This window comes from Zasmidium cellare (genome assembly GCF_010093935.1).
Source record: "Zasmidium cellare ATCC 36951 unplaced genomic scaffold M409scaffold_17, whole genome shotgun sequence".
Lineage (NCBI taxonomy): Eukaryota > Fungi > Ascomycota > Dothideomycetes > Mycosphaerellales > Mycosphaerellaceae > Zasmidium > Zasmidium cellare.
The window spans coordinates 457,885-480,517 of NW_022986961.1; the positions used below are offsets into that span (position 1 = coordinate 457,885).

At 55.2% G+C, this 22,633-nt stretch overlaps 12 protein-coding genes across 12 annotated transcripts; 6 read left to right on the plus strand and 6 right to left on the minus strand.

Moving 5' to 3' along the window:
• Nucleotides 1-566: 566 nt before the first annotated feature.
• Nucleotides 567-1,670, plus strand: M409DRAFT_66423 (uncharacterized protein; the record flags this gene model as incomplete). The annotated part of the gene is made up of 2 exons (XM_033816933.1): nt 567-602; nt 657-1,670. The coding sequence occupies 2 exons, from the start codon at nt 567-569 to the stop codon at nt 1,668-1,670; spliced, it is 1,050 nt and encodes a 349-aa protein (XP_033667765.1).
• Nucleotides 1,671-1,816: 146 nt separating this feature from the next.
• Nucleotides 1,817-2,772, minus strand: M409DRAFT_22930 (uncharacterized protein; the record flags this gene model as incomplete). Its single annotated transcript, XM_033806554.1, has 2 exons — nt 1,817-2,385; nt 2,442-2,772. The coding sequence occupies 2 exons, from the start codon at nt 2,770-2,772 to the stop codon at nt 1,817-1,819; spliced, it is 900 nt and encodes a 299-aa protein (XP_033667766.1).
• A 243-nt stretch (nt 2,773-3,015) lies between these two features.
• M409DRAFT_66424 (uncharacterized protein) lies at nt 3,016-3,616 on the minus strand (the record flags this gene model as incomplete). Its single annotated transcript, XM_033816934.1, has 3 exons — nt 3,016-3,188; nt 3,267-3,534; nt 3,590-3,616. The coding sequence occupies 3 exons, from the start codon at nt 3,614-3,616 to the stop codon at nt 3,016-3,018; spliced, it is 468 nt and encodes a 155-aa protein (XP_033667767.1).
• Nucleotides 3,617-7,408: 3,792 nt separating this feature from the next.
• M409DRAFT_22932 (uncharacterized protein) lies at nt 7,409-8,392 on the plus strand (the record flags this gene model as incomplete). The annotated part of the gene is made up of 1 exon (XM_033806555.1): nt 7,409-8,392. The coding sequence occupies one exon, from the start codon at nt 7,409-7,411 to the stop codon at nt 8,390-8,392; it is 984 nt and encodes a 327-aa protein (XP_033667768.1).
• A 208-nt stretch (nt 8,393-8,600) lies between these two features.
• Nucleotides 8,601-9,674, minus strand: M409DRAFT_66426 (uncharacterized protein; the record flags this gene model as incomplete). Its single annotated transcript, XM_033816935.1, has 3 exons — nt 8,601-9,143; nt 9,197-9,438; nt 9,488-9,674. The coding sequence occupies 3 exons, from the start codon at nt 9,672-9,674 to the stop codon at nt 8,601-8,603; spliced, it is 972 nt and encodes a 323-aa protein (XP_033667769.1).
• Nucleotides 9,675-10,735: 1,061 nt separating this feature from the next.
• Nucleotides 10,736-11,095, plus strand: M409DRAFT_54655 (uncharacterized protein; the record flags this gene model as incomplete). Its single annotated transcript, XM_033812777.1, has 1 exon — nt 10,736-11,095. The coding sequence occupies one exon, from the start codon at nt 10,736-10,738 to the stop codon at nt 11,093-11,095; it is 360 nt and encodes a 119-aa protein (XP_033667770.1).
• Nucleotides 11,096-11,656: 561 nt separating this feature from the next.
• On the plus strand, nt 11,657-13,234 carry M409DRAFT_66427 (uncharacterized protein; the record flags this gene model as incomplete). The annotated part of the gene is made up of 2 exons (XM_033816936.1): nt 11,657-12,875; nt 12,969-13,234. The coding sequence occupies 2 exons, from the start codon at nt 11,657-11,659 to the stop codon at nt 13,232-13,234; spliced, it is 1,485 nt and encodes a 494-aa protein (XP_033667771.1).
• Nucleotides 13,235-13,882: 648 nt separating this feature from the next.
• On the minus strand, nt 13,883-16,060 carry M409DRAFT_54657 (uncharacterized protein; the record flags this gene model as incomplete). The annotated part of the gene is made up of 1 exon (XM_033812778.1): nt 13,883-16,060. One exon carries the CDS (start codon nt 16,058-16,060, stop codon nt 13,883-13,885), a length of 2,178 nt encoding a protein of 725 aa, XP_033667772.1.
• Nucleotides 16,061-16,973: 913 nt separating this feature from the next.
• Nucleotides 16,974-17,668, minus strand: M409DRAFT_22936 (uncharacterized protein; the record flags this gene model as incomplete). The annotated part of the gene is made up of 3 exons (XM_033806556.1): nt 16,974-17,313; nt 17,368-17,498; nt 17,579-17,668. 3 exons carry the CDS (start codon nt 17,666-17,668, stop codon nt 16,974-16,976), a joined length of 561 nt encoding a protein of 186 aa, XP_033667773.1.
• A 638-nt stretch (nt 17,669-18,306) lies between these two features.
• Nucleotides 18,307-19,694, plus strand: M409DRAFT_22937 (uncharacterized protein; the record flags this gene model as incomplete). Its single annotated transcript, XM_033806557.1, has 2 exons — nt 18,307-19,075; nt 19,126-19,694. 2 exons carry the CDS (start codon nt 18,307-18,309, stop codon nt 19,692-19,694), a joined length of 1,338 nt encoding a protein of 445 aa, XP_033667774.1.
• Nucleotides 19,695-20,337: 643 nt separating this feature from the next.
• Nucleotides 20,338-21,337, plus strand: M409DRAFT_66430 (uncharacterized protein; the record flags this gene model as incomplete). Its single annotated transcript, XM_033816937.1, has 3 exons — nt 20,338-20,639; nt 20,700-20,890; nt 20,934-21,337. 3 exons carry the CDS (start codon nt 20,338-20,340, stop codon nt 21,335-21,337), a joined length of 897 nt encoding a protein of 298 aa, XP_033667775.1.
• Nucleotides 21,338-21,404: 67 nt separating this feature from the next.
• On the minus strand, nt 21,405-22,607 carry M409DRAFT_54661 (uncharacterized protein; the record flags this gene model as incomplete). The annotated part of the gene is made up of 1 exon (XM_033812779.1): nt 21,405-22,607. The coding sequence occupies one exon, from the start codon at nt 22,605-22,607 to the stop codon at nt 21,405-21,407; it is 1,203 nt and encodes a 400-aa protein (XP_033667776.1).
• Nucleotides 22,608-22,633: the final 26 nt, after the last annotated feature.

The following is a 22,633-nucleotide window of genomic DNA, read 5'->3' on the forward strand; positions in this document are numbered from 1 at the left end:
AGGACTTCGCACGGACGATGGAGTCGATATCCTTGGCCAGAGATTAGGGGAACATGGAGCTGCCAGTGCGGCGAGTTGCGAAAAAGATCGTTACTACCGAGTATGCAGATCGTGGACGACACACACTTCTGGCGCTTGAAGTGCTAGTGCACCCTGTGCCCATTTCGGAAGTTATATGTGGCCTGTGCGTTCTTAGTCTACATGTAAGTGAATACACAGTCAAAGCTGCAAAAGCGACCAACGCGACTTACCCTCCCGCCATGTGATACTCTATCATCGAATCCTCCTGCCCCTTAAGCTATCAAGCTCGCACGCAAGTTGGTCTGATGCCCCACCTCATGAGCAGTCGGCCAACGAGCTTGGCCGGCAGCATTGCGATAGCGGCCAGTGTCCGGCTTTCAACACTAAGCACGCCCTTCCACCTCTTTCCTCTTGCAGCAAATGGTGATCAAGTGCGAGAACTGTGGACTGTTAAGTGTTTGGAAGAGAAGAGGATAAGAGAATTAGAATATCAGCAACAGCCAAGAGTCCACACTCCGTCTCATAGACAAAAGAAAGCATCGAAGATGTTGGAGATTCACTGCAGCGGCACGCCGCGAGAAGTCAGTACCAGCCTCTCCATATCATCAGATCACAACAACTGACCCATACGCCAGATCGGCTTCCAACACGGCAAACACGCCAAAGAATCCATCCACGGCAGCATCACCTTCTACACCTGGAAATTCCAAGACTCCGCCAAACTCACCTGGCCGCAAGTCCAAAACCTCGCCTTCGACTTCGAGCCCATCATGCGGCGCAAATGGCCCGACTACCTCGAAGAAATGACCGGCATAGCCGCCGGCGCCGAGCTCGACGTCGCGGACATCATCGCCTTGAACGTCCGGACGGAGATCGCGTTCGGCCTGTTCAGCGATGGATGCACGGCGCTCTCGTGGCGGACGGGGAGTGGGAGTTGGCTGGCGCAGAACTGGGATTGGGATGAGCGGCAGAAGGCGAATCTGGTGAATTTGACGATTGAGCAGGCGGGGAAGCCGACGATTAGGATGATCACGGAGGCGGGGTTGATTGGGAAGATTGGACTCAATTCCGCTGGGGTGGGGGCTTGTTTGAATGCGATCAAGGCGAAGGGGATGGATCCGACGAGGTTGCCTTGTCATTTGGGGTTGAGGATGGTGTTGGAGAGTCGGTCGAGGGAGGAGGCGGTGCAAAGGCTCGAGAAGTATGGGATTGCGTCGGCTTGTCATATGCTGATTGCGGATCCGACGGGGGGTGTTGGGCTTGAGTGGAGTTCGGTCGAGATGAGGAAGGTGGTGATGAATGCTGAGCAGCAGGTCTTTCATTCGAATCATTACTTGCTGGAGCATGCTGGTGTCGAGGATAAGAACTGGCTGGCGGATTCGAAGTTTCGTGTGGGGAGGATCGAGGAGCTGGCCAAGAAGGTTCCCGGTGAGCCAACGTACGATAAGTTGTTTGAGGTGTTCAAGGATACAGCAAACAGTCCGGGAAGTATCTGTCGTACGCAGGATAACAAGAAGTCCTCGAGTGCGACGCTGTTCAACATCATTATGGATCTGGAGAAGAGGAGGGCGAATGTTGCCCTTGGGAAGCCGGACTCGCCAGATGAACAGTTTGTACTGTCTTTTGAGAGGACGAATGGGCATCTCTAAGTGTAAATATGACATTGATGTTTAGCGACATGTTATGTTCCCTCATTTCGACGCACCAACATTCCGGCAGAGCAAGTTCCAAATAGCCGTCACATCAGAGGTGTCCGCCGCAACTTCTTCGTCGGTCGCTATGTCCTCATTCCAAATCACTCGTAGTCATTGATGCCTTCCCACAGAGCTTGAATCTTGAGATTGAACGCTTTCTTCGCATTGCGATCCTTGCGCTTCATCTCCTCAAGCTCACTCTTCGCCTGAGCTTCCACCTTTTCCACCTCCTTCTGCAACAGCGTGAGCTGAGCTTCATAGCCATCCTTCGCCTTCTTGTAGTCCTTGTCATCGCCAAGTACTTGCTTCTTGAGGATCTCGACTTCATCGTCCAGTCGCTTCTGCTCTATCTCCAGTTGTTGAATCTGAGAGAACTTCTTCTCGAGTCGTCGATCGAGCATCTCCAGGGTCTCGCCGAGCTTCCGAGTCTTGGTTGCGTTGCCTGTCTGCGGGTCCTGGATGTGCAGAACGTCGTCCTCGATCGGCTTCTGCAGCTCTTCAAGCTCCTTAGCCACGGCGTCGATGTCGGCTTCAGTCGGTACAGGTGCCTTCCTCATAGGCTTGCCGTTGACATCAAGTCCATCGCGACGCAGACCTAGCTCCTTGCGCCATTGCTCCATGCGGCGCTCGAAGTTGGCATTAGCCGTTTTGTGATAGTCGGCAACGGGGTCTACGCATTCGTTAGCCTTCGGGCACGTCATGCTTCGAGACAAGTATCGTACTCACCAGAAAAGGGCAAGCCCGATGGAGTTTTGTCGCCATTGGCACGATACTTGGCGAAGAAGCCCGGCTGAGCGACCTTGCCCTTCAAGAGGTTGGCTCCTTTGCCTGTGAAGTAGCCTGGTGTTGCCTTGGCCTTTGGAATTCCAGCAGGTCGCGGAGATAGCACACTTCGCACTTCATGGGCCTTTCGGGGCCCCTTCACATGGTCGAAGATGCCGTTGATCGAGACAGTCTTCTTGCTGGTTGGCGGTGCGCGGAGTGGATTGCGGTTCTCCTTCTGAACGGACCCTGGAATCGTGATTGGTTTGCGGCGCCTCGCTTGCACGTGTGCCATTGTCCCGGAATAGCCTCGTGTCTGTCCGATCAGTCTGAAATTTGCCGGTGTGGTGTGTATGTGCGTGAAAGTTAGTTGAGGTGAGGTGAAGTCGAAATGGAGCTAGTGGCACGTGCCCAATCGTGACTTCCCTGCACATGCAACTCGAAAGAGGGAAGGAACGACCCGTCAAAGCTGAACGTAGACAAGTACAGTGTGTATATGTACATACTGAAAGAAAGACTGTCTCCTTCCAGCGAAGCCTCAAGAGCTGCTGCTGGAATCGCTCTCGGCTGGTATCAAGATGTCCTTCTCCTCCAACAACTTCGCCAAACTCCCGTCCTGATGCATCGACATCAAGATGTCAGTCCCACCGATGAACTCCTTGTCCACGTAAAGCTGCGGGATCGTCGGCCACTCTGAGTATTCCTTGATTCCTGCGCTGTGTCAGTCGACCTGTGTTCCAGTCCGTATCTTTACGCAGCCATCTCGTGACCGAGAACGATATGACCCACCTGCCCTCAACTCCTCATCCTCCAAAACATTGAACGCCGTAAACTTTGTCGGATCCACACCCTGCAGCCCCAGAATCTGAATGCTCGCTCTTGAAAACCCACACTGCGGCGTCTCGGGGGTTCCCTTCATGAAAAGCACAACGGGTGCTGATGCGACGGCCTTATCGATCGCTTGTCGGGTCTCTGTCGATAGGAAGGACTTTTGCAGAACCGCGAATCGTGGCGAGAGGAGCGGGTTGCGGCGAGGGCGAAGTGCCTGTCCGGCGACCTGGAAGAGTGTCAGCGCTCATCCGGCTGAACGTTTGGGAATGCTTCGCGCGTACCGCTGATAGTGCTGTCCTTGAGAACATTGTGTCGTGTGATGTGTTTGGAGGGTTGTTCTCTCACACGAGCTACAAAGAATTGATGAAGCTCTCGACATGGGCCTCGGATGACGCAAGGACATTCTGATTGGAAAGCAGAATTTGGGGGCCAAAACGTCGTCAATCAACCACATAACATATACTCGTTCACTACCTTGACTACTGTCCTCCATCATGACATTTGCAAGCCCTGCAAACAAAGTATGATAAAAACCCCTGATATTCTACAATTTCCCCCCCTTTCGTCCCCTAATCTAGCCCTCCACACCCCGTGTTGCAGTATCCTCCAGTGTTGTGGGAGAATCCCGAGGGCGTGTCCTGCAAGATCGCGCCTCCCAGGTAAGCCTTTGGCATGCACGAGCTCATTCCAATCTCCACTGTATCAGTGCACTGAGCAATCCCGAATCGTGGTAGATCGCTCGAAGAACAGCCGGGAAGAAATGGGCCCTAAAAATTCCAGTCCCAGGTTAGCATATCCTCTTGTGATATACACTGGTATTGTGTATCTTCGAGAAAGCAAGCGTCGTGAATCACGTACAAAAGTATCCCAGCCCCACGTACATACTCGGGCATTGCTAAGGCAATTGAACGATGTCATATCGCTCGAATCCACGGACGGCGCACAGTCTCCATTCGAGCCGCAAGTTTGGCTACATTGCAAAGCGCCGGAGAAAAGTAGCCTTGGGTCGACCAGATCGATACCAGAATTGAAGAGCTGGGAGAAAATGTCGGTTTCGTTGACTTGGAAATTTTGTGTGTTGATCAGACTGTAAGTATCTGTTCCGTCGTAGAAGAACTGTCCTCCGCAAATTCCTACATCGGTAAGGTCAGTATCGGTTTCAAATCCAACAACTAGCGAAGTCAGCGTTGTGAATGCGACTTACCGGAAGAATCATAGCCTCCACCACAGCCGGTAGACCAGCGAAGTGTAGAATTGTCCTGAAGCTCGTTCACGTCGACGTTTGCCGTGCGTGTTACTAGATAGCCGGTTGCATTGATAGCTGCGGCAGTCATATATGTTCCCACGGTCGTGACCATCGAGTCCGTGAGCGCTGTCAGATTTGCCACGCCACCAGTGAATTGACCAGCCGAAGTCCAAGCCGTAAAGGTGACCGGGTCGTTGACGATGTCCTCCAATGCAGTGGCAAGTGAGTCCGCCCATTGCACGCAAAAGTTGCCAACCGCGTCTGCAACCTGCGTCCACTCCGTCACGGTTCCCGAGACATCACCTTGGGGATAGACTTTGTCGACGAGGGTCGACGACTGGGGCAGTGCGCGAAAGGCTGCTTTCAACGCCACCGAACCCTCAGAGTAAAGACTGAGGCCGAACGTCAGGGCGTCCAGGACGTATTCCCAGCCAGGAGTCGTGCCCGAGGGATTTGGCGGATTCAGGATCCCTACGACCTTTCCAGCCGCGTCCGAGACGTCATTTTGTGCCCCTGTGATGGCCGAGTTCAGATTGACGAACAGCTCCCATGAGTTGTAGATGCTCCAGGTCACCCAAAAGTCCGTAACGTTGGAGAAGTCGGAGTAGTCGGGCTTCACACATGGCGCTGCGTTATTGATCACGTCGCAGGTGCTCGGAGAGTAGGTCGTCTTCTTACGGTACCAGCAATTGGCGAAAGAACTCGAGCCATTGTACGCATCGTTGCTACAGTCATTCTGATTGGCAGACCACCAGTCATTCACGTAGCTGGTAAGTCCTAATTGATCCCAGCACAACGCAGTCGAGTCCCCTGGCAATGTGGTTTTGTCCGTGCAGGCTGTGGGCGCTGGTGGGGGAGGCTGGCTCGGGTCCAGAGTTGCAGTAGTAGGAATACTCGTGTAAGGACAGGGGTTGCTACCGGAGACCAGTGTCAGGTACGTCGCCGGGGATCCGGTCCCGCATTGGCAATATGATTCGCCTTGCCTATCAGGATCTTCGTAGGGAACGCAGAGCGGCAGAGCGGTAGTTGTGGAACTTGTAGGTTGACTCGTTGTGGTCGTCATTGCTGTCTGTGAAGCGGTCGGGTTGACAGTTCCTGTAGAAGGAATACTTGTGTAAGGACAAGGGTTGCTGCCGGAGAGCATTGAGAGATAAGTCTGCGTGGCTCCACTTCCACATTGACACAAAGGCCCCACGCCATTGTCCGGATCAGCCCATGGCTGGCAGAGAGCTGCAGCACGAGGGGAGAGATGTCCTGGCGAGCCCGTAATCGTTGCCACCGCTGCTGCATCCACATGTAGCGGCAAGGCACTTAGAATCCACAAAAGCGATAGTGGTTTAAGGGCCGACCCGAGTGTCGTTAATCCACGGCCAGTCGTACGCCTATATAGATCGGAAAGCCAAGACATGCTCTGCTAGACAACCGTCAAGTGGTTTTCGTCGCACTGAGCGGCTTGGTTCGCGAATCCGCAAGTTCTAAGGGCAGAAAGAGATTGCGGTGGTCGATTTTGATCGTAGACAATGATGTAGCTTGTTCCTGTTCGAAGCTGCTTGATTTCGAGGAATAGAGCGCGATAAATGCCCAGTATAAGTATCTTTCATGGCTTCATGGCCCTTCGCATTTGATACTTCACTCAGATGAAGTTCCCGTGCGTTCGTTTGGTTCTTCTGCCCCATTGTTGGTGATCTGCACAACGTAGACGTCGTCGACGAGTTGTGCATGCGAACACATGCACGTGGTGCTTCGTCTATATATACTTTGCATTGCAGTCAGGCTGTGTATTCCTCCGAAGATGTCGATCCTGGATCCGATGAAGCGTGGTGTGACAGCATGGCAGACACGTTCTATGCAGGGGCACTTCTCAGGCTTCAAGTGACTTTTAGCGTTATATCGGTGGTCCTTCGTTCCCGTCGTCTGCCCACTCCAGTGCAATCTGCGAGGCCAGTTCGTCAGTTGGCATAGCCGATGTCATAGCGATCAAGAAAATTCAAGAAAGCAGTATGTGCGACAGAAGGATATCGAATCACAGGACTGGTGCCCATGTTCGAATATGCCTGTTGATGCCGCTCGCTGTGATGCGGATAGGGGTGCCGGCAGGGCATCTTCACATCAGTACATCAGCGCAGCAGTTGATGGCTGCCTCAAAGAGGTAACATCGCGACCTGTCCAAATTGAATTATATTGTTGACGCTTCCTCAACTTGACAGGTAGTGGTATTGTTTGTTGCGGTGGTGGTAGTAGGTTCCGTCGAAAGTTCATCAGAGACGTGATTGGCTGTCGAGAAAGTCACCTGCAAGGTGATTGGCTCTCGAAAAGGTCGCCTGCAAGATGATTGGCCCTCGAAAAGGTCGCCTGCGAGGCGATTGGTCCTTTCTCAGCATGACTGTGCCAAAAGTTCTCAGCTTCTAAAGGTCACAAAGACAGGGTATCCAAGAGCGCAGAAAAATGGTGACAGTCTCGACGAAGACAGCTGTTAATCTAGAAACTTGAACTCCTGTCACGGTCCTAGCCACCTACTGACGACCACAGTTATCCCGTAACTGTGCCCTAGTTGCTAGTTACTTGACTGCAGGCAGCTTAGAACAGCGCGGCCGAAGTGCCCGGGAGGGGGACGAGGAGGAGGTTGTGTCTCGAAATGAAGTGCAGAAGAGAATGCGAGGTTGAGCGTTGTGAAGTCGTCCAAACGAGTGGTGCACGGGCCACGAGTGCTGCGCCGGCTTCCGGTCCGTTTCCCGATGCGGAGCACCGGCCAGGGAATCAACAACGGGATGAGTAATGCGAAATACAACCGCCTCACATATCCACCACCCACCATACTACCATACCCACGACGTGCCATGCACGAATAGCCAAGATGGAAATGCCAGAGACCGACAAAGCGCTGGCCCAACTCCTGCGAGCCATTCCGTACCTGATCATGATGGGCTGCTTCTTCGCCGCGATAACTTATATCCCATCTCGAAGAGAACACGAAATCAAACTCCAAAAGCTGCGTCTCGAAGCCCAAAACCCAAAACAACAAGACGAAACCCCAAAACCAAGTCCACAAACCTCGAAAAACAACGAGCTCCCCCACCCACCACCCCTCAAAGCCTCCGACCACCTCACCGACGCCAAACACCACCTCCTCCTCGCAGCAACCGGCTCCGTCGCCACAATCAAACTCCCCAACATCCTACACGCCCTCTCACACCACCCCAACCTCTCCATCCGCATCCTCCTCACGCCCTCCGCAACCACCTTCCTGCAATCCCAATCCCCGGAACAACCCTCGCTCCCCTCCCTCCTCGCCATCCCCAACGTCGAAGCAATCTACCGCGACGAAGACGAATGGCTCGTCCCCTGGACGCGCGGAGCCCCGATCCTGCACATCGAGCTGCGGCGCTGGGCGGATCTGCTGGTCATCGCGCCGTTGTCGGCGAATTCGCTCGCAAAGATCTCGCTCGGATTATCCTCTGACTTAGTCTCCTCTGTCGTTCGGGCATGGGATTCGACGGGCGGGTTGATCGATAAGCCTCGGCCGGGAGTTGCGCTGCCTTATGGCGAGAAGCGCGATCGGAAGGGGATTCTGGTGGCGCCGGCGATGAATACGGCCATGTGGAATCATCCGGTTACGGCGAGGCATTTGGCGATGTTGGAGGAGTGGAGTGTGGAGAAGGGAGGGTGGATTGAGGTTTTGAGGCCGATTGAGAAGGATTTGGCGTGTGGGGATATGGGCGGTGGGGCGATGAAGGAGTGGAAGGATATTGTGGGTGTGATTGAGGAGAGGTTGGGGTTGGGGTCGACAGGGGGCGAGGAGGAGTATGTGGCTATTAAGGGAGGGAAGTTGGCGAAGTGAAGGTTGGACTTTTTTCAATGTTTGCATTCTTGGACTTCATTATCATCAATGAGCGAATGGGTATCATCTCTTCGTTCTTTCGCCGCAAGGAAAACCAAAAAGTACAGCAAGTGTTCGACGCTGAAAATCGAAGACAACGGCTACGAGAAAAGCGCCCCTCTGCGCAGTGGCTCGCTGGATGAGCTCTCGAAACCCCTTCTCATCCAGCTCATACCCTCCAACGGAACGCCTCGCTCTCGCCTTGTCGACTGGGATGCAGCGCAGAATCTGGTCTCTGGACGAGGTGTGCGAACTGTGGGTTGACGCCCATTGGTGCAGAGATCTCCATCTCACGACCTGGTTGCGAAGGGTTGACGGGAAGTGGTGGAGCGAGGCTCTGTCTGCTCTGTCGATTGAAGAAACCGCCGGGGCCCCAGACCTTCTTCTTGGTGCAGGTCGTCAGACGAGAGTACTTGCTGGTGGGGGAGAGTGGTCGCTCGACTTCCTTGACGGGTGAAGATGTGGCTGATGCTGCGGTGTGGTAGGATGGAAGGACCGAGTCGCGGCGCTCTGAAGACATGAAGCGGAAAGGGTTGCTGGTCTTCGTCGGCGAGGGAGTGATTGGGTTGGAGATGTACGACTGTGCGAGCACCGGTGCTGGTGGCGTTCTTGAGCCTTCGCTGGATGGTGGTGTCTTGTGCACTGCGACAGCACCGTGAGCACGGACTTGACGAGCCGTGATGCCTTGCTTGCGGTCGCGGAAGATGTAACTCTGGGATGCTGTCAGCTGCTGATTGTATATTAACTGGCATGGGCTGTACTTACGGACAACAAGTTCACCCAACCGAGGATGAAGATGATGATGCCTGAGCCGATGACAATGCGCCAGAACGCAAGACCAAGCTCCTTTTGACTGCCACTTGGCTTGTTCAGGTTGCCCATGACATTGATGCCGAGCACGATCATGGCGAGTGCGAGGGTGACGAAGCCGTGGTTGGGACTGAGCAGTGGCCAGTTGCGGGCGAAGTAGGCTCGAAACAGCGAGAGCTCTGAGACGATCAGGAACACTGCATAATGTTAGCTGCGATCCTGCAAGGCTATCTGTGCAAGACTTACTGCTCGTAATGAGTGTAATGACATGGCTGACTGCGTCGAAGAAGAACAGATGGGTATCTGTATCGATCTTGACCAGCATCACCACGCTGGCAGTGATCACGGCGAGGAAGCCGATAATGTTCATGACACGGATGCCATTCAGAATGATATAGCCTGGGCCAGCGAGGGACTTGGGCGAGAGCGTCATCTTGTCTGTCTTCTGCGTGGTCTTGGATTTGGCTCCTTGAAGCTTTGTTGCGAGGACTTCGATGCGTTGACTTTCGAAAGGAATGTAGATGAGCCTGAGAGAGCTGGTCAGTGCTGTGGAGGCTTAGAGGTTGGTTGAAACGTACTTGTCTGTGGGATAGAGGCGCAGGAACATGGGTTAGCCGTGCTTCTTGAGGTATTAAGTGATTGCTGTCCGGCAGTCTGAAGTGGTGCTTGTAGTGGTTGTTGGTGCTTCTTGGTTTGGTTTCAAGTCGATCGACCAGCGAAGACGAAGGAGTGGTAGGTTGCTTTTTGAACGGTGGTGTGTTGAAGGTGGTAGAAGGAGAGAAGAAGTCCGAAGGCCTCTTGAAGGCGTTGGAGCCTTCGCGATGGAAGAATAGACAGAACAATAGAAGGTGCTCGACAATAGAAGAGAAGTGAACGACAATAGCTGGGGACTTCACCTGAGAAGAATACCAACGCCTGGACCTCCTACCGCGTGGGTCTTGCTATTGTCGCGACGCCGGGATCCGCCATGAATAGACGCGGAGCGTGTTCGACAATACCAGCGTTCCTGCATCGTGTTCTTCAGCGGATACAGGGCGATCTAGCTCTCGAAGCACATGCTGAAACGCCTTCTACCCATGCATTGTCAGGTCTTGACTTCATCCAGCAGCGAGAATGCCTGGCGCGAAAGCTGTGCGAGCCATTAGCAGGTGTCACAGGGCGTCTCGAGCAGGACTTTTCTCCTCTTGGGCTGCATCCAGCATGAACTTGGGGTAGTTCATCGCGCTCGGTTGGACGAGGACTTCTGCGCTGCATGCAAGAGCGGATCGCAACCGCAAGTCGAGGTTGAAAGCATGGGTGATTCGCCAGGAGTGCACAGCTGCTCCGGCGCGTAGAGTGTTTCAGATAGCTCGAGATGGACGTTTTGAGGCAGCCATGAGAAGAGCGCCGAGTTTCAGAAGAGTGCGACCTTTTCATTCTTCGCCATGACTCTCGTGCTCGTCCCGTCGCTTCCACGAGGTTTTGGCGGTCCTCCATATTGCTGATGAGCACAAAATGGTGATGGAGACAGAGGGTGGGCGTTTGTCGGCTGGTGAAGCCGCCGATCGGCTGCAGGGATGGCACGGATCATACTCCAAATCTAGAAGGCACGCAGCCAACTTCACCTCACCTTTCACTCCGTCAACCTCACGCAATGCGCGTCACAAGACTCAATCCAATGATCAGATGTTTGCCATCGACTCTGTGTTCGGGCTCAATCGAGCACGATCCTTCGACAAGTTCCTCCTTACCGCACGCGAATCATCGAAGCGGTGTCCCGACTTGGACGTGAATCCGACCACGATGGAGAAAGAGCTTCGAAGACGGGGAGAGGAGCTGCTTGAAGGCGTGAGAAGCTGTTCTGAATCAGTCTAGAATGTCAAGATGCGTAGGACATGTTCAGAATTCTGGGTCCGCCTAAGAGCTGTTCACCCTGAGATCTCAACTTTCAATTCACATTCACGAAGATCCTTGTGATCCCGATGTAGTCTGCTGCCGAACAATGGCGCGTTGTAGACATGGTCATGTAGGTACCTGGGGAAACGAGATTCTGTAGGTCTCTATGCGGGAGTGTGAAGGTTGTGAGTGCCTCAGTGGGTGGGCTTTGGTACTCTTTCACATACCTAGTCGGCAAGCCGTCAATTACACATCCCTCATTTCTATGGTAGCTTGGTGTCTTTCATCCCCGAAAAGAGTACTGCGACTGTGCTGACAGTCATTGCAACGTGACTGTAGATTCGATCGACGCAGGCGAGAAAAGCATGCCTGAGGCCGCCAGCTGAGGTCCAGTCATAACAGTCATTCGAGATCGATTCCAGCACGTTCTTCAAGCCTGTGACTCCTTTTGCACTCATAAAGAGCGAAAGGCGGCTTGAGATTGCTCCCCAGAACAACAAGCAACACAACATGGCGGACACCACCACCATATCCACGGTCATGTCGCAAAACAGTGGGGATGTCACCGCACCCAAATGGATAACCAAAATCAGCAGCCAAGGCCCCTGGGACGAGTCGTCCGACCCGCTACCGTTGAGCGGCGCCCCTGCGCTGCCCATGCCAGTGGAGATCGCTCACCCGACGACTTTGGCTCCCTTTTTCCAGCACCTCTCTACCGGCGGTACCCACGAGCCTGCTCCGAACGGCGTGGTCGGAGTGGAGCCTTACGGGGATGCCGAGCTCATTGAATTCGAGAAAGGCGTTCTCTATGCCGACGGCCGGGTTGATTTATGCAAAATGGTGACGGGACCACGCAATATCGGCGCCTTGATGCAGGCCTTACGGTCCAATACGTTTGCGAAGCATTTCCTGCTCGGCAACAACATCATCGGTCCTACAGGCGCTGAGGAGATCTCTCGCTTCATCGTCGACTTCCCGCATCGTTTCGAGACCTGGTACCTGGCGGGCAACTGCATCGATACCGCTAGCTTCCACAAGCTCGTCGACGCTATGGTCAAATCGCCCGTCATCACCAACATCTGGCTCAAGCGAAACCCTCTCCAAACCGCCGCCTGCACCGACATCTACCGCCTCATCACCGAGCTTCCTGCCTTGCGCACCCTCGACCTGGACCAAACCGAACTAGGCGACGACGGCATAGCATCCCTCTTCTCCCGGCTCAACATCTCCTCCAAACCCATCGCCCTCCGCCACGTCTACCTCAACGCAACAGGTCTCGGCCCCAAAGCCTGCGCCGCCATATCCCACTACCTCGCCAACCCCACCTGCCGCCTCGAATCCCTCTACATCTCCAACAACCCCGTCGGCGACAACATCTCCCTCCTCGCGGCTGGCCTCCGCAAAACCACCACCCTCCAACGCCTCTCCCTCCAATCCTGCGGCCTCAAAGACCCCGGCTGCATCTCCCTCCTCGAATCCCTCACGAACCACCCCTCCCTCAAAGTCCTCGACCTCGGCCAATCCTACGCCACGCAAGACCTGAACTCTCGATTCAATTGGCTCACCGACGCCTCCGCCCCAGCAATCAAACACCTCATCAACTCCACCCCGCTCCAGTACCTCAACCTCTCCTACCAACCCCTATCCCAAACCGCCCTCAACCCCCTCCTCGAAGCCGCCATAGTCCCCCCAACCCTCCTCGTCTTCAACGCGAAACCCCTCGTCAAAGGCGGCAAATCCTACACCGAAGTCAAAGCCGGTCAGTATAACATCACCCCTACCCTTGCCTCCCCATCCCCTCCATCACAACCCTCCACCTCAAACCCCACCACTAATCCCAAACCACCCCCAGGCCAACTCTCCCACCGCCTCCTCAAATCCCTCCACACCACCCTCACCTCAAACGTCCTCAAACACTTCCCCGCCTGCAAATCTTACAAGGATTTCGAGAACGGCCCCAAGCGCTTCCTGCTCTCGCCCAAGGACGTCCGGCTCATCGACTCGGTGTATCGGAATCGGGATTTTGAGATGGCCCGCAAGGGGGTGAAGCGATTTGAGAAGTGGTGGGGGGAGGGGGATGAGACGTTGAGGGAGGTTGCGGAGGGGGTGGGTGTTTGATTGTGCGGCTGTGCGGTTGGCGTGTCATGGGGATGCGGATGGTAGGCAAATGGGAATTTCATTTCGAGCATCTTCTCAGATATTACGTCGTCCAAGCTGGTCGGAGACTTTTTGGCGGTCCTGTCTTCGGACAAGTTCTGGGGATTGTTACTCACGTAATTGTGTTGGGATGGGTGTCACGAAAGTCATTTGGATGATAGGTGGAGACGAAGGCACATTTGATGAATTAGTAGAAGGTGATGGCACGATGCGGACTCCTTTTCACGAATGGTCGGAGGGAAGGTGGCATCGTTTGAGGTATGAGCCTTGCTTTCCTTTGCAAAAAGGCGAAGCGTTCAAGCAATGAAGTCGGCCAATGGAAAGAGGGATTTTTTTTTCTGGGCTTTTCATACAGTTTCTAATCACACAATGCATCATGGTCTGCTATCCTACAGGGCCCTTCGTGCTCGGGCTGCCCTGCCAGGAAACGTCCAATATCAAAAGCAAAAGGTGTCGCATTCATCTCGATCTCTTCTCAACTCATAACCTCCGGTCGAGCAACGCCTTCATCATGTCGCCCTTGAAACGCTTCGTGTCATACTGCGAAGTCTTCCGAGAACGCTTCGCGAGCGGGCTGGCTTGCTCCTCCTGGCTCGAGCCATCCACTTGCTAGACGGTTGCCGTCGGCTGGGAGATGAAGCTTGCAAACTTCTCCATGGCATCAGCCAGCCCGAGAGGGTTGTAGTCGCCAGCTCTGGACGTAAAGGACAAATTTCCGGTGACTGGCACTGGCAGCTGGAATTCTCTGTTGCCTAAGAAGCTGCCAATGACATCGTAAAAGGTCACTCCGAGCATGCCCATCGCGGTGCGAGGCGGAGTGGGAGTGGAAACAGCCGTCGAGTTTGTATCGGCCGTGGCGGAGCTGTGGGTGCTGTCAGAAGAAGGAGCGGCGCCAGCAGAAGTGGTAGGCTGGGCGGTGGGCGTGACGAGATCCTGCTCCGCTTCGTTCTCCTGCTTCATAACCCTCGTTGTCTTGATGATCTGCTGAACAGTGGGATGAGCGGCATCCTCGGGGGTGGCACCAGACCAGGCCGAGAAAGCGGCATCTACAAGCCAGTGGCGATCTGGGAATCTGCCCCTAGCCCAGGTCTCGGCTGCGTTCTGGTCGCCGTCGGCGGCAAACTTGACGACCGTGCGCGCAGTCTTTTGCCGGGCGTAGTCAAGTGCCGGCCGACGCTCAGGAAACTCGCTGTAATGCTTCTCGACCTCTTCGAGGTCTCTGGCTGTGCGCATAACCGCAGAGACGAAAGCTTTCAACTTGACGCTTTCGTCCAGCAGAAGCGGATGAGCTTGTGCACGCTTGCTGACTTCGTCGACAATTGGAGAACGTGGCGCTGATGTGATTGGAGGAGGAGGCATCGAAGCGATGTGAGCTGGGGATGAAGGCCCGCCGTTTGTTGCACGGGATCTGGGAACGGCGGAGGTGGTGCCTGTGCCGTTGGTTGTGGTCTCGACGCTGGCAGCCCCGGTAGCACGACCTCTGGGAAAGGTCATACTGGAGTCGAGTCCGTTGGTGACAAAGTACGGGGTGCTAGGTCCTGTGGCTCGTGGTCTAGGACCAGTAGTCCTCGCGCTGGCAGGAGCTCCGGTGGATGCTGAGGTAGAAGTTCCGTTCGAAACGACATTACCCGTGGCAGTACGACGGCCCAAGTGTGGTGGGGCTGAAGAAGAAGACGGAATAGCGTTCTGCGACGATGCAGCAGTAGCACCTCCAGTGGACTGTCCGCTGTGCTGAGTTGCGAGATGGGCCTTGACTGCATTTTGAGCCCTGGCGACCGCTGGACTCGGCCGTGAATGGAAGCGATTAGCAGGCGGTGCTTCCCATTGTGGCCAAGGCTCATCATCATCTACATCTTCAGGACTAGATGCAGCTGTAGGGTCATCAGTAGCGTGAGAGGTGTTGGCTTCAGATTCGGCGTCGGCGTGGTTGGCGACGGTCGGAGCTGCATGAGTATGGGGGGTTGGAGTAGGTGTGACAGACCGAGCCATCTGCCGAGCCGCGAAAGCAGCTCTCATCCGAGCCTGAGCACTAGCTACTGCCTGCTCGGTCGTGGAGGTCGAGCTTGCTGTAGAGAAAGCAGGCGAAGCCGATCTGGCCGGAGGCTGTATAGCGAGGTGAGATGAGGTAGCATGTGCGAGGCCAGAAGCCGGCGCAGCAGTCGTAGTCGAAGAGCTCGCAGCTGGTGGACCGGCCAAGGTGGACATTGCCTGAGCAGCAGAAGCCAGGCCCTGCGTGATCGAAGGGATGCCGCCGTCGGGAGTAGCACCTTGACGAGTAGGACCAAACTTGCGAGTGCCGAATGACCGTGGAGATGGTGCACGCTGGCGGTTGGGGTTGGTGACTGCCAATGGCTGTCTGGCCGCTCGCGATGGTGGTGGGCGGTCGCGAGGCATGCTGGGTCCACCTCGCTGATAGGTGTAGTGGCTTCGCTCTTCTCCGAATCTGTTCTCTTGAAACTCGCGGCCGCGATCGTTCTCCTGAGCCAGTCGCTGCCGAAGCTCACGTCGATGACCTTGACCGTCGAAGCGGTTCTGAAGGTCGTCGGCGGTGTCATCTCCGCCAAACGTGGACTGCTCATACCAGGCCATCACAGCACGGTGCTGCTGCCCGTCATCCTCCGTAGCTTGTTGTAAGATACCTTCTCGGCGTGCGCGGTTCTCTGCGCGAATGATGGCCTCCTGTCGCTCGGCCGTGCGGGAGTCGACACCGTTTGGCAACGGCGCAGACACTCGGTCACGGTGTGTGTTGCCGAGGTCAGCCAACATCATCGCCGCGTCTGCATCCATGTTGACGGCCGCCTCGCAAATGATAAGTTGGTGTTGTGGTCAGGGTTGCGGTGCGGTCGATGTCGGGAGTTGTTGGATGACGGAGAGGAGGAAAGGGCGGCGCTCGGTTTGATGTTTTGGTGGCTGCAAGCGAGCTCGGCGAAGTGCACGGACATGTGCTCTCCGGAAATGGAAGGTGCGACGGCGTCGACAACGCGATATGGGGTCTTGGAACGTTTCGATCAATCTTATTGAGTCGTAGAGGTGATGGCAAAAGTAATTTGGTGTAGGAAACCAACGAGTGAGTCCCTGGTAACGCCAGCTATGCAGGGAGTTTCAGCCGACAGGTTGGTGCAGACGACCGGCACGTGGGAGTCGATTGTCCAACTGCTTTTTCCATATGCTGATCTTCTTGTGCTAGTTGGGAGAGTGAGAGCAAGGACATGTGATACTCAAATGACTCTGAGCAAATGTCACTAGGTCCGCCCAGCCCAGACAGCCCGCACAAAGGTTAGGTGTGGTCGGACCTGCTTTCCACCTTTGCCTGCATGCCAACAGCATCCGCGATGCAGATCTCCTTTGAGACCGTACGATTGCTCGCGCTGTCGCGGCTCGTGATCATCCCGGCTTGAGCATCATCCATTGGCCTCGCAGCAAACCACATGGCGGTATGTGATGGGACTGAAGTTGGTGCCAGGTCTATCACCTCCCTCTGAACAACTATATTCGAAACCCAAGAGGCGCCTCTGGCGCGGTCTTCAAGAGATCCAATGTGCTCACTGACGGTCAACCGAGTCGACTGTGGAGGGCCTACTACCCAAGCCTGGATAAGGCAAATATCCAAGACCAAAGGCCACGAACCGGTTTGAGAAGATGCCATATATGCCGGAAGTATTGCCGAAGCCTGGTCCAGTTCGTCCGTTGGGTAATCTTCTCATACGACGCCCAAGACCGCCATAGCTACAGCGCCGCCCAGACCCAGCCGGGCAGCAGCAGTGATCACTGAAGCCCCAGCAGTACTTGTGCCAGTCGGCAGGTCCACGGTCATCGTGGATGCGGCAGCCAACTTCTGAGCGCCAGCGGTGATGGTGACCGGTACATAGTTGATCTCGCTGCTCGCCAGGGTAGAAGTTGACTGGACTCGACCCAAGCCCGCGATTGCCGATGCTCCAGTGCAGACCGCAGACGTGGCTCCATGCATGGGAGTATCGTAGAGGTGGGCGCCGACGAGTTGGCATTGCATTGTCAATGGCTCGGCAGTCATTGTCGTTTGGCTGGACTTTAATCAGTACATGTACCATTGGGGGGAGAGGATGCTTTTGGCTTACTCTCCCTCATAGGTATTGGTAAAGATAATGGTACTTTCTCCTTCTGTAACCGTTATCGGAGGATTGTATCCACAACCAGAGGTGGTGGCATTATCGGTACAGCCAAGAGCGTATGCCGTTTCATTGGGGGTCTGCCCATCTGGTCAGCACGTGGGTGCACATGGAAGATGCAGCGTGAGATTTTCTTGGCTCTCGTGGCCGGGAGGCTTACCGCGGATATGATCGAAGCATGTATCTGGCTCGGTGCCCCCATCGGGAGATAGAGCGATACTGTCGGCACACTCAACGACGGCCTTTCCATGGTGGGAGCAGTAGCTGAAGTTTCTGCGGCGCTGGTGGTGTTGTCCTGCGCGGCGACACAGGCCAAAAGGCACGAGAGCACTGCCAGACGTAACATCCTGGGCCGTCAGCCGTTCTCGCGGCGGGTTAGAGTTGTGATGGTAAATGGCAGCGCGAGGGAGGACATGGATAGATGGCAAGGAAAGGGGAGAGATGGGCCTCGCACGAAGAAGCGGTCCTACCTGTCGTCTGTGAGCGATGTATTACGAGGCGTGGTTTGGCAGAGGCTTAGCATGCCACAGGACTGCCGCAGGTGTCGCCGCCAAGGACAAAACATGCCATATCGGTTCGCTGAGTTTACTTGCCAATGTGCTTGGCTGAGTGCCGGCCACCGTGGCAAAGGAAGATGAGAGCCAACGTCCACGAGAAATAGCACGGTGGTTTGCGGCAAGTCCGAGTCCGAGGATCAGGTTTGCAGCGTGAGTGAATCCAGCCACGGTGACTTCGACCCGTGACCACAGATCAGCCTCCCACGGAGCTCGAGCCGGCAGTGGGGGCGACGAGCTAAACACGTCAACCACACGCGACTAGGAGAGCTACGAGTCCACCTGAGCCGACGCCAACTTCCTTAACAACATCAACGCCCTGCTCAGCGACACCATGGCCCAGCAGCAATGGGCGAGCGACATCCACAACGCCTTCCAACACGACCAGACGCTGGATAACCGCATACACCAATTCGCGCAGCGTTACCAAGGCCAGCTTGATGGGCTATTCGGCGACATAGCCAAGTATGTCCTTTCTCGGGAATCGGCACACACCGCACCATCAGGCACCTCGAAGAAGAGGAAGCTTGACGATGCGAGCCAGCCTGCACAAGCCGCACCCAACGGTAGCAGCAGATCTGTGGGCATATCGAACCCGGTGACGACTTTCGAATGCAAGAATGTCAGCTTCCAGATACCTGCTCGCAAGAAGCTGAAGCTGCAGCTGGTCGCGGACCAGGCAGCTTCGAGGAAGAGGGAGATCAGGCTTATAGACCCGAAGACGGAGTCGACAGAGCACACTCTCTCCAATGCGCAGATCGATCAGATCTTCTGTCTGCCAGTCCCGGAGAAGCAGCAACGGCAGTGGAACTTCTGCGTCTTTCCCGCGCCAGGTGCAGCGACGGAGGATGGCACACCATGCGAGCAGATGGTCTTCACCTTGAACGAGACAAAGCCAGACGATGCAACTTCGTCAACGAGAGCGGCTGTAGAGGGTGATACGTACGTGACGGTCACAGAGCCGGAGTTCGATCAGCTGCTACAAGTTTATGGGAAGAGCATCGTAAAGCCGACAGACACCGAGTTTGCGAGCAGCATACCGCAGGCACACCGCAAGGGCGAGAAGGCGTATCATGTGAAGGCACACAAGGGCACAAAAGAGGGTTGGTCGTACCAGAGGACATGGGGTATTGTCAGCGCTAAAGATTTCCAGGCTACCTCTTCTTCTTGCCCAACGGCATCGTATTTGGGTTCAAGAAGCCGCTGTCGTTCTTCCCATTCTCCGCAATCGAGTCCGTCAGCTACACCTCCGTCTTACAGCGAACGTTCAACCTGGTCATCGCGGCGACGGAGGGTAACAGCACCGAAGTCAAGGAGGTGGAGTTCAGCATGCTGGACCAAGCAGACTTTGCAGGGATCGACGAGTATGTGAAGAGACACGGATTGAACGATGCTTCGATGGCAGCGGATCGCAAAGCCAAAGCATACAATGTGAACAAAGAACCCAAGTCAGAGCCAAACGGCGACGCTGCTGGTGCTTTGCAAGCGAATGGCGGTGACGATGGCTTGACGGAGCTCCAGAGAGCAGAACAGCAGCTACAAGACGATGAGGATGAGGAAGAAGAGGATTATGAAGCTTCAGGGGGTGAGAGCGATGGGGAGGGAGAGGACAGCGATGATGAAGATGGAAAGGGCGGAGAATACGCAGAGTACGAGGAAGGCGAGGAAGTTGAGGAGTATGATGAGGAAGTTGAGCACGACGAGGATGTGCAGGACGAATGAGTCAAAGTTACAGCGACAATGCATGGACGAATCGATGTACAGCTTGAAAAGGAATGCATAACTGATGTTATGCGAACAATGGCCGCAAGAACAGACTTACCATGGCGGCGAAGGGAGCTCAATAGCTGGAGCAAGGAAATTGACCTCGGACAATGTTGGCTGGCCTGAGCAGGACCTTGATTTGGCCAACAGTGACAGGCGGATTCTGGCTGGGATCGAGCGGACTAGCCATGAGAATGGCATCTGCCCGTTCTCAGGGAATCCGAAACCGATGTGAACAACTTGACAAACAGACCAATGACCCTCGCGCCCGAAACCGAAGCGTTCGTAGAGAGGCCATTGAACATATCAATGTCGGATTTTGGGACTCCCGTTCGTAGCTCACCCTTGCGACTGAGGTATACTGGGTGTGCCAGGCTCTGCACAGCTAATCGCGCACCGTTCCGAGTCGTCTGACTTTGACCTGGTGCGAGGTAACGAACAAAGCTGATCCCTGACAATGTTCTCCAACGTAAGCTGCGGACGTCCATATAAGCAGGGCGATTCCAGTCAAAAGTAAGGCGAGTACGAAACTTGAGCACAAGCCTAACAGTCGACGCCAACTCCGCACTTCACTTCATCTTTGCACACTATATCAGATATCATGGCGTCGACCATCGAGGACTCGACCGCAGACGCAGTCAAAACGATCGTGAACTACTACCAACCCCCTGCTGATGGAGGCCCGCCTGATTACTACGTCGTCAGGACGGCCGCTGCGAGAAAGAGGCCGATGGACTCACGTCGTGTCAAGATCTTCGATCTTCGAGGACGCGAGCATGAATTCAACTTGGACACAAACGGCTTCCAACTCGTTCGGCATTCCAGCAGGGAGAAGACGTTCGACGACGAGGAACGGGTCAAAGCAGTCTACTATCCAGAGATCGAACGATTGATGAAGGAGCAGTATGTTGGCATCACTCGCATCCTCGCTTGGAATTTCAGAAGCTAAATCGTTCAATGCAGCACTGGTGCCACCCATGCCTACGTCTTCTCCCACGTCGTGCGCAGACATTCCCGCGAGGAGGAACTCAAAGCCCTGCAAAAAGCCCGAAACGACGACGACATGATCAACTTGGAGTCCCCGGCCATGTTCGCCCACATCGATCAATCCTACGACGGCGCCTCCATCGTCCTCGACAGCGTCATCGACAGCGGTAACGCCCCCTCCAACCTTGCCACCATCCGCGCAAACTCCAGCCGTTTCGATCGTTAACGCCTGGCGTCCCCTCAAACCCATCACCCGCGAACCCCTTGCCGTCTGCGACGCCGCCACAGTCTCCGAATCCGACCTGCGGGAAATCATCCTCCGCATCCGCGATGACTACAATAACGACCGCCCTCCACAGTACGCCGTGCGGAACCAGAAGATCTGGCAGGTCGCGGCGAACCCGCAGCATCGCTGGTATCTGCCCAAGAGACAGACGCCGGAGGAGGTATTACTGATTAAATGCTTCGACTCGAAGAAGGATGTGGCCAGGCGGGCGCCGCATTCGGCCGTGCAGATGCCAGGAGATCATGGACCACCGAGGGAGAGTGTTGAGGTGAGATGTTTTTTATTCTGGGAAGACGAGAAGAAGACGGGGCAGAGGCCGCGGTTGTAAGTCTAATAAAAATACAAAAGCCGAAAAAATGGAGTCCCTCCCTTTACACATACACAAAATCCCACTTTCATCCCAAGAACGACTCGAAACTCCCCTCCCGATACTCATCCATCAGCATGAACTCTCCCGATACCAAACGTAACTCCTCATACATGACAGCCACTAAATATCGATTCTCCGGATCCAATAACTTCTTCTCTCCTTTCAATGCACGGCCCAAATGCAGACAGAACTCCTTCGCGGCGCGCACCCCCAACGTCTCGCACGCCATCTGCCTGCTCCCCAGCGACAAAGAGTGCTTCTTCTTGCTGACGTCCATACCGGGTATGAGGATCTTCATCTCCCCTCCACGACGCTGCTTAGGCAACTCCGCCAACGTGATGAACTCCTTGACGATATCCCGACGCATCTTGCCGAAACCTTGCCGGATCTGCGAGACTAGAGCATTGTGCATCTCGCGCTTCTCCTTGTCGGTGGGATCTTCCAGAGACTCCGCGAGGATGCTGCGGACCATATCCAACCACTCCTCCTCGCTGACGAGAATCTCCGTCACGGGGCTGCTGAGATCCCGCCAGAACGCAAGGGGGTGAACTTCGTTCTTCCAGCCGGTCTTCCTGAAGTCGACAACGGCCGTCTCGACCCAGCAGCAAATCCCCTCGCGATAAGGAGAGCACAAGAGGCAGAGGCACGTGCGGCTCTCCATGCTGGTCAAGCTGCATCGAGCGACGCTCTTGAGAACGTTGGTGCTCGGGGATAACCGAACGAGAGCATATTCGTCGAGACCCTCCTCGCCCTCCGGATCCCGCGCTCTATGGCCCGCCATGTAATTCACATGCAGAAGATACTCGACGAGTCGAGCGAAGAACAAGTGATCTCCTCGATACCCCGTATCTCTCACGTCGATACCGTTGGCGCGGACGTAGTTATTCGCAATCCTAAGGGCCGTGGCGTGGAAACTCCGCTCTGCCTGAGGCCCATGATGGAGGATCCAGGAGCGGATGGCTCCGACGAGGGAGGCACCGGACATGACGAGGCCTGCGGCCATGCGTGTCCGTTCGCGGCGGACGATGAGGCGAGTGAGGCGTTTCGCTTGGTCGTTGACGACTTCGCGCATGTGGTGGCATGTGCGTCCGGCTGAGAGGACGTCGAGGGGTGAGAGATATTCGAGGACGAGGTGGATGAGTTCGTTGGGAAGTTCGAGGGTGCCTTCTTTTAGGGCAGTGTTGGACTTGAGAGGGCTGTCACCCCTTCTGGCGTTGGTGGTGGACATGATTGTGCTTGATGTTGATGTTGTGA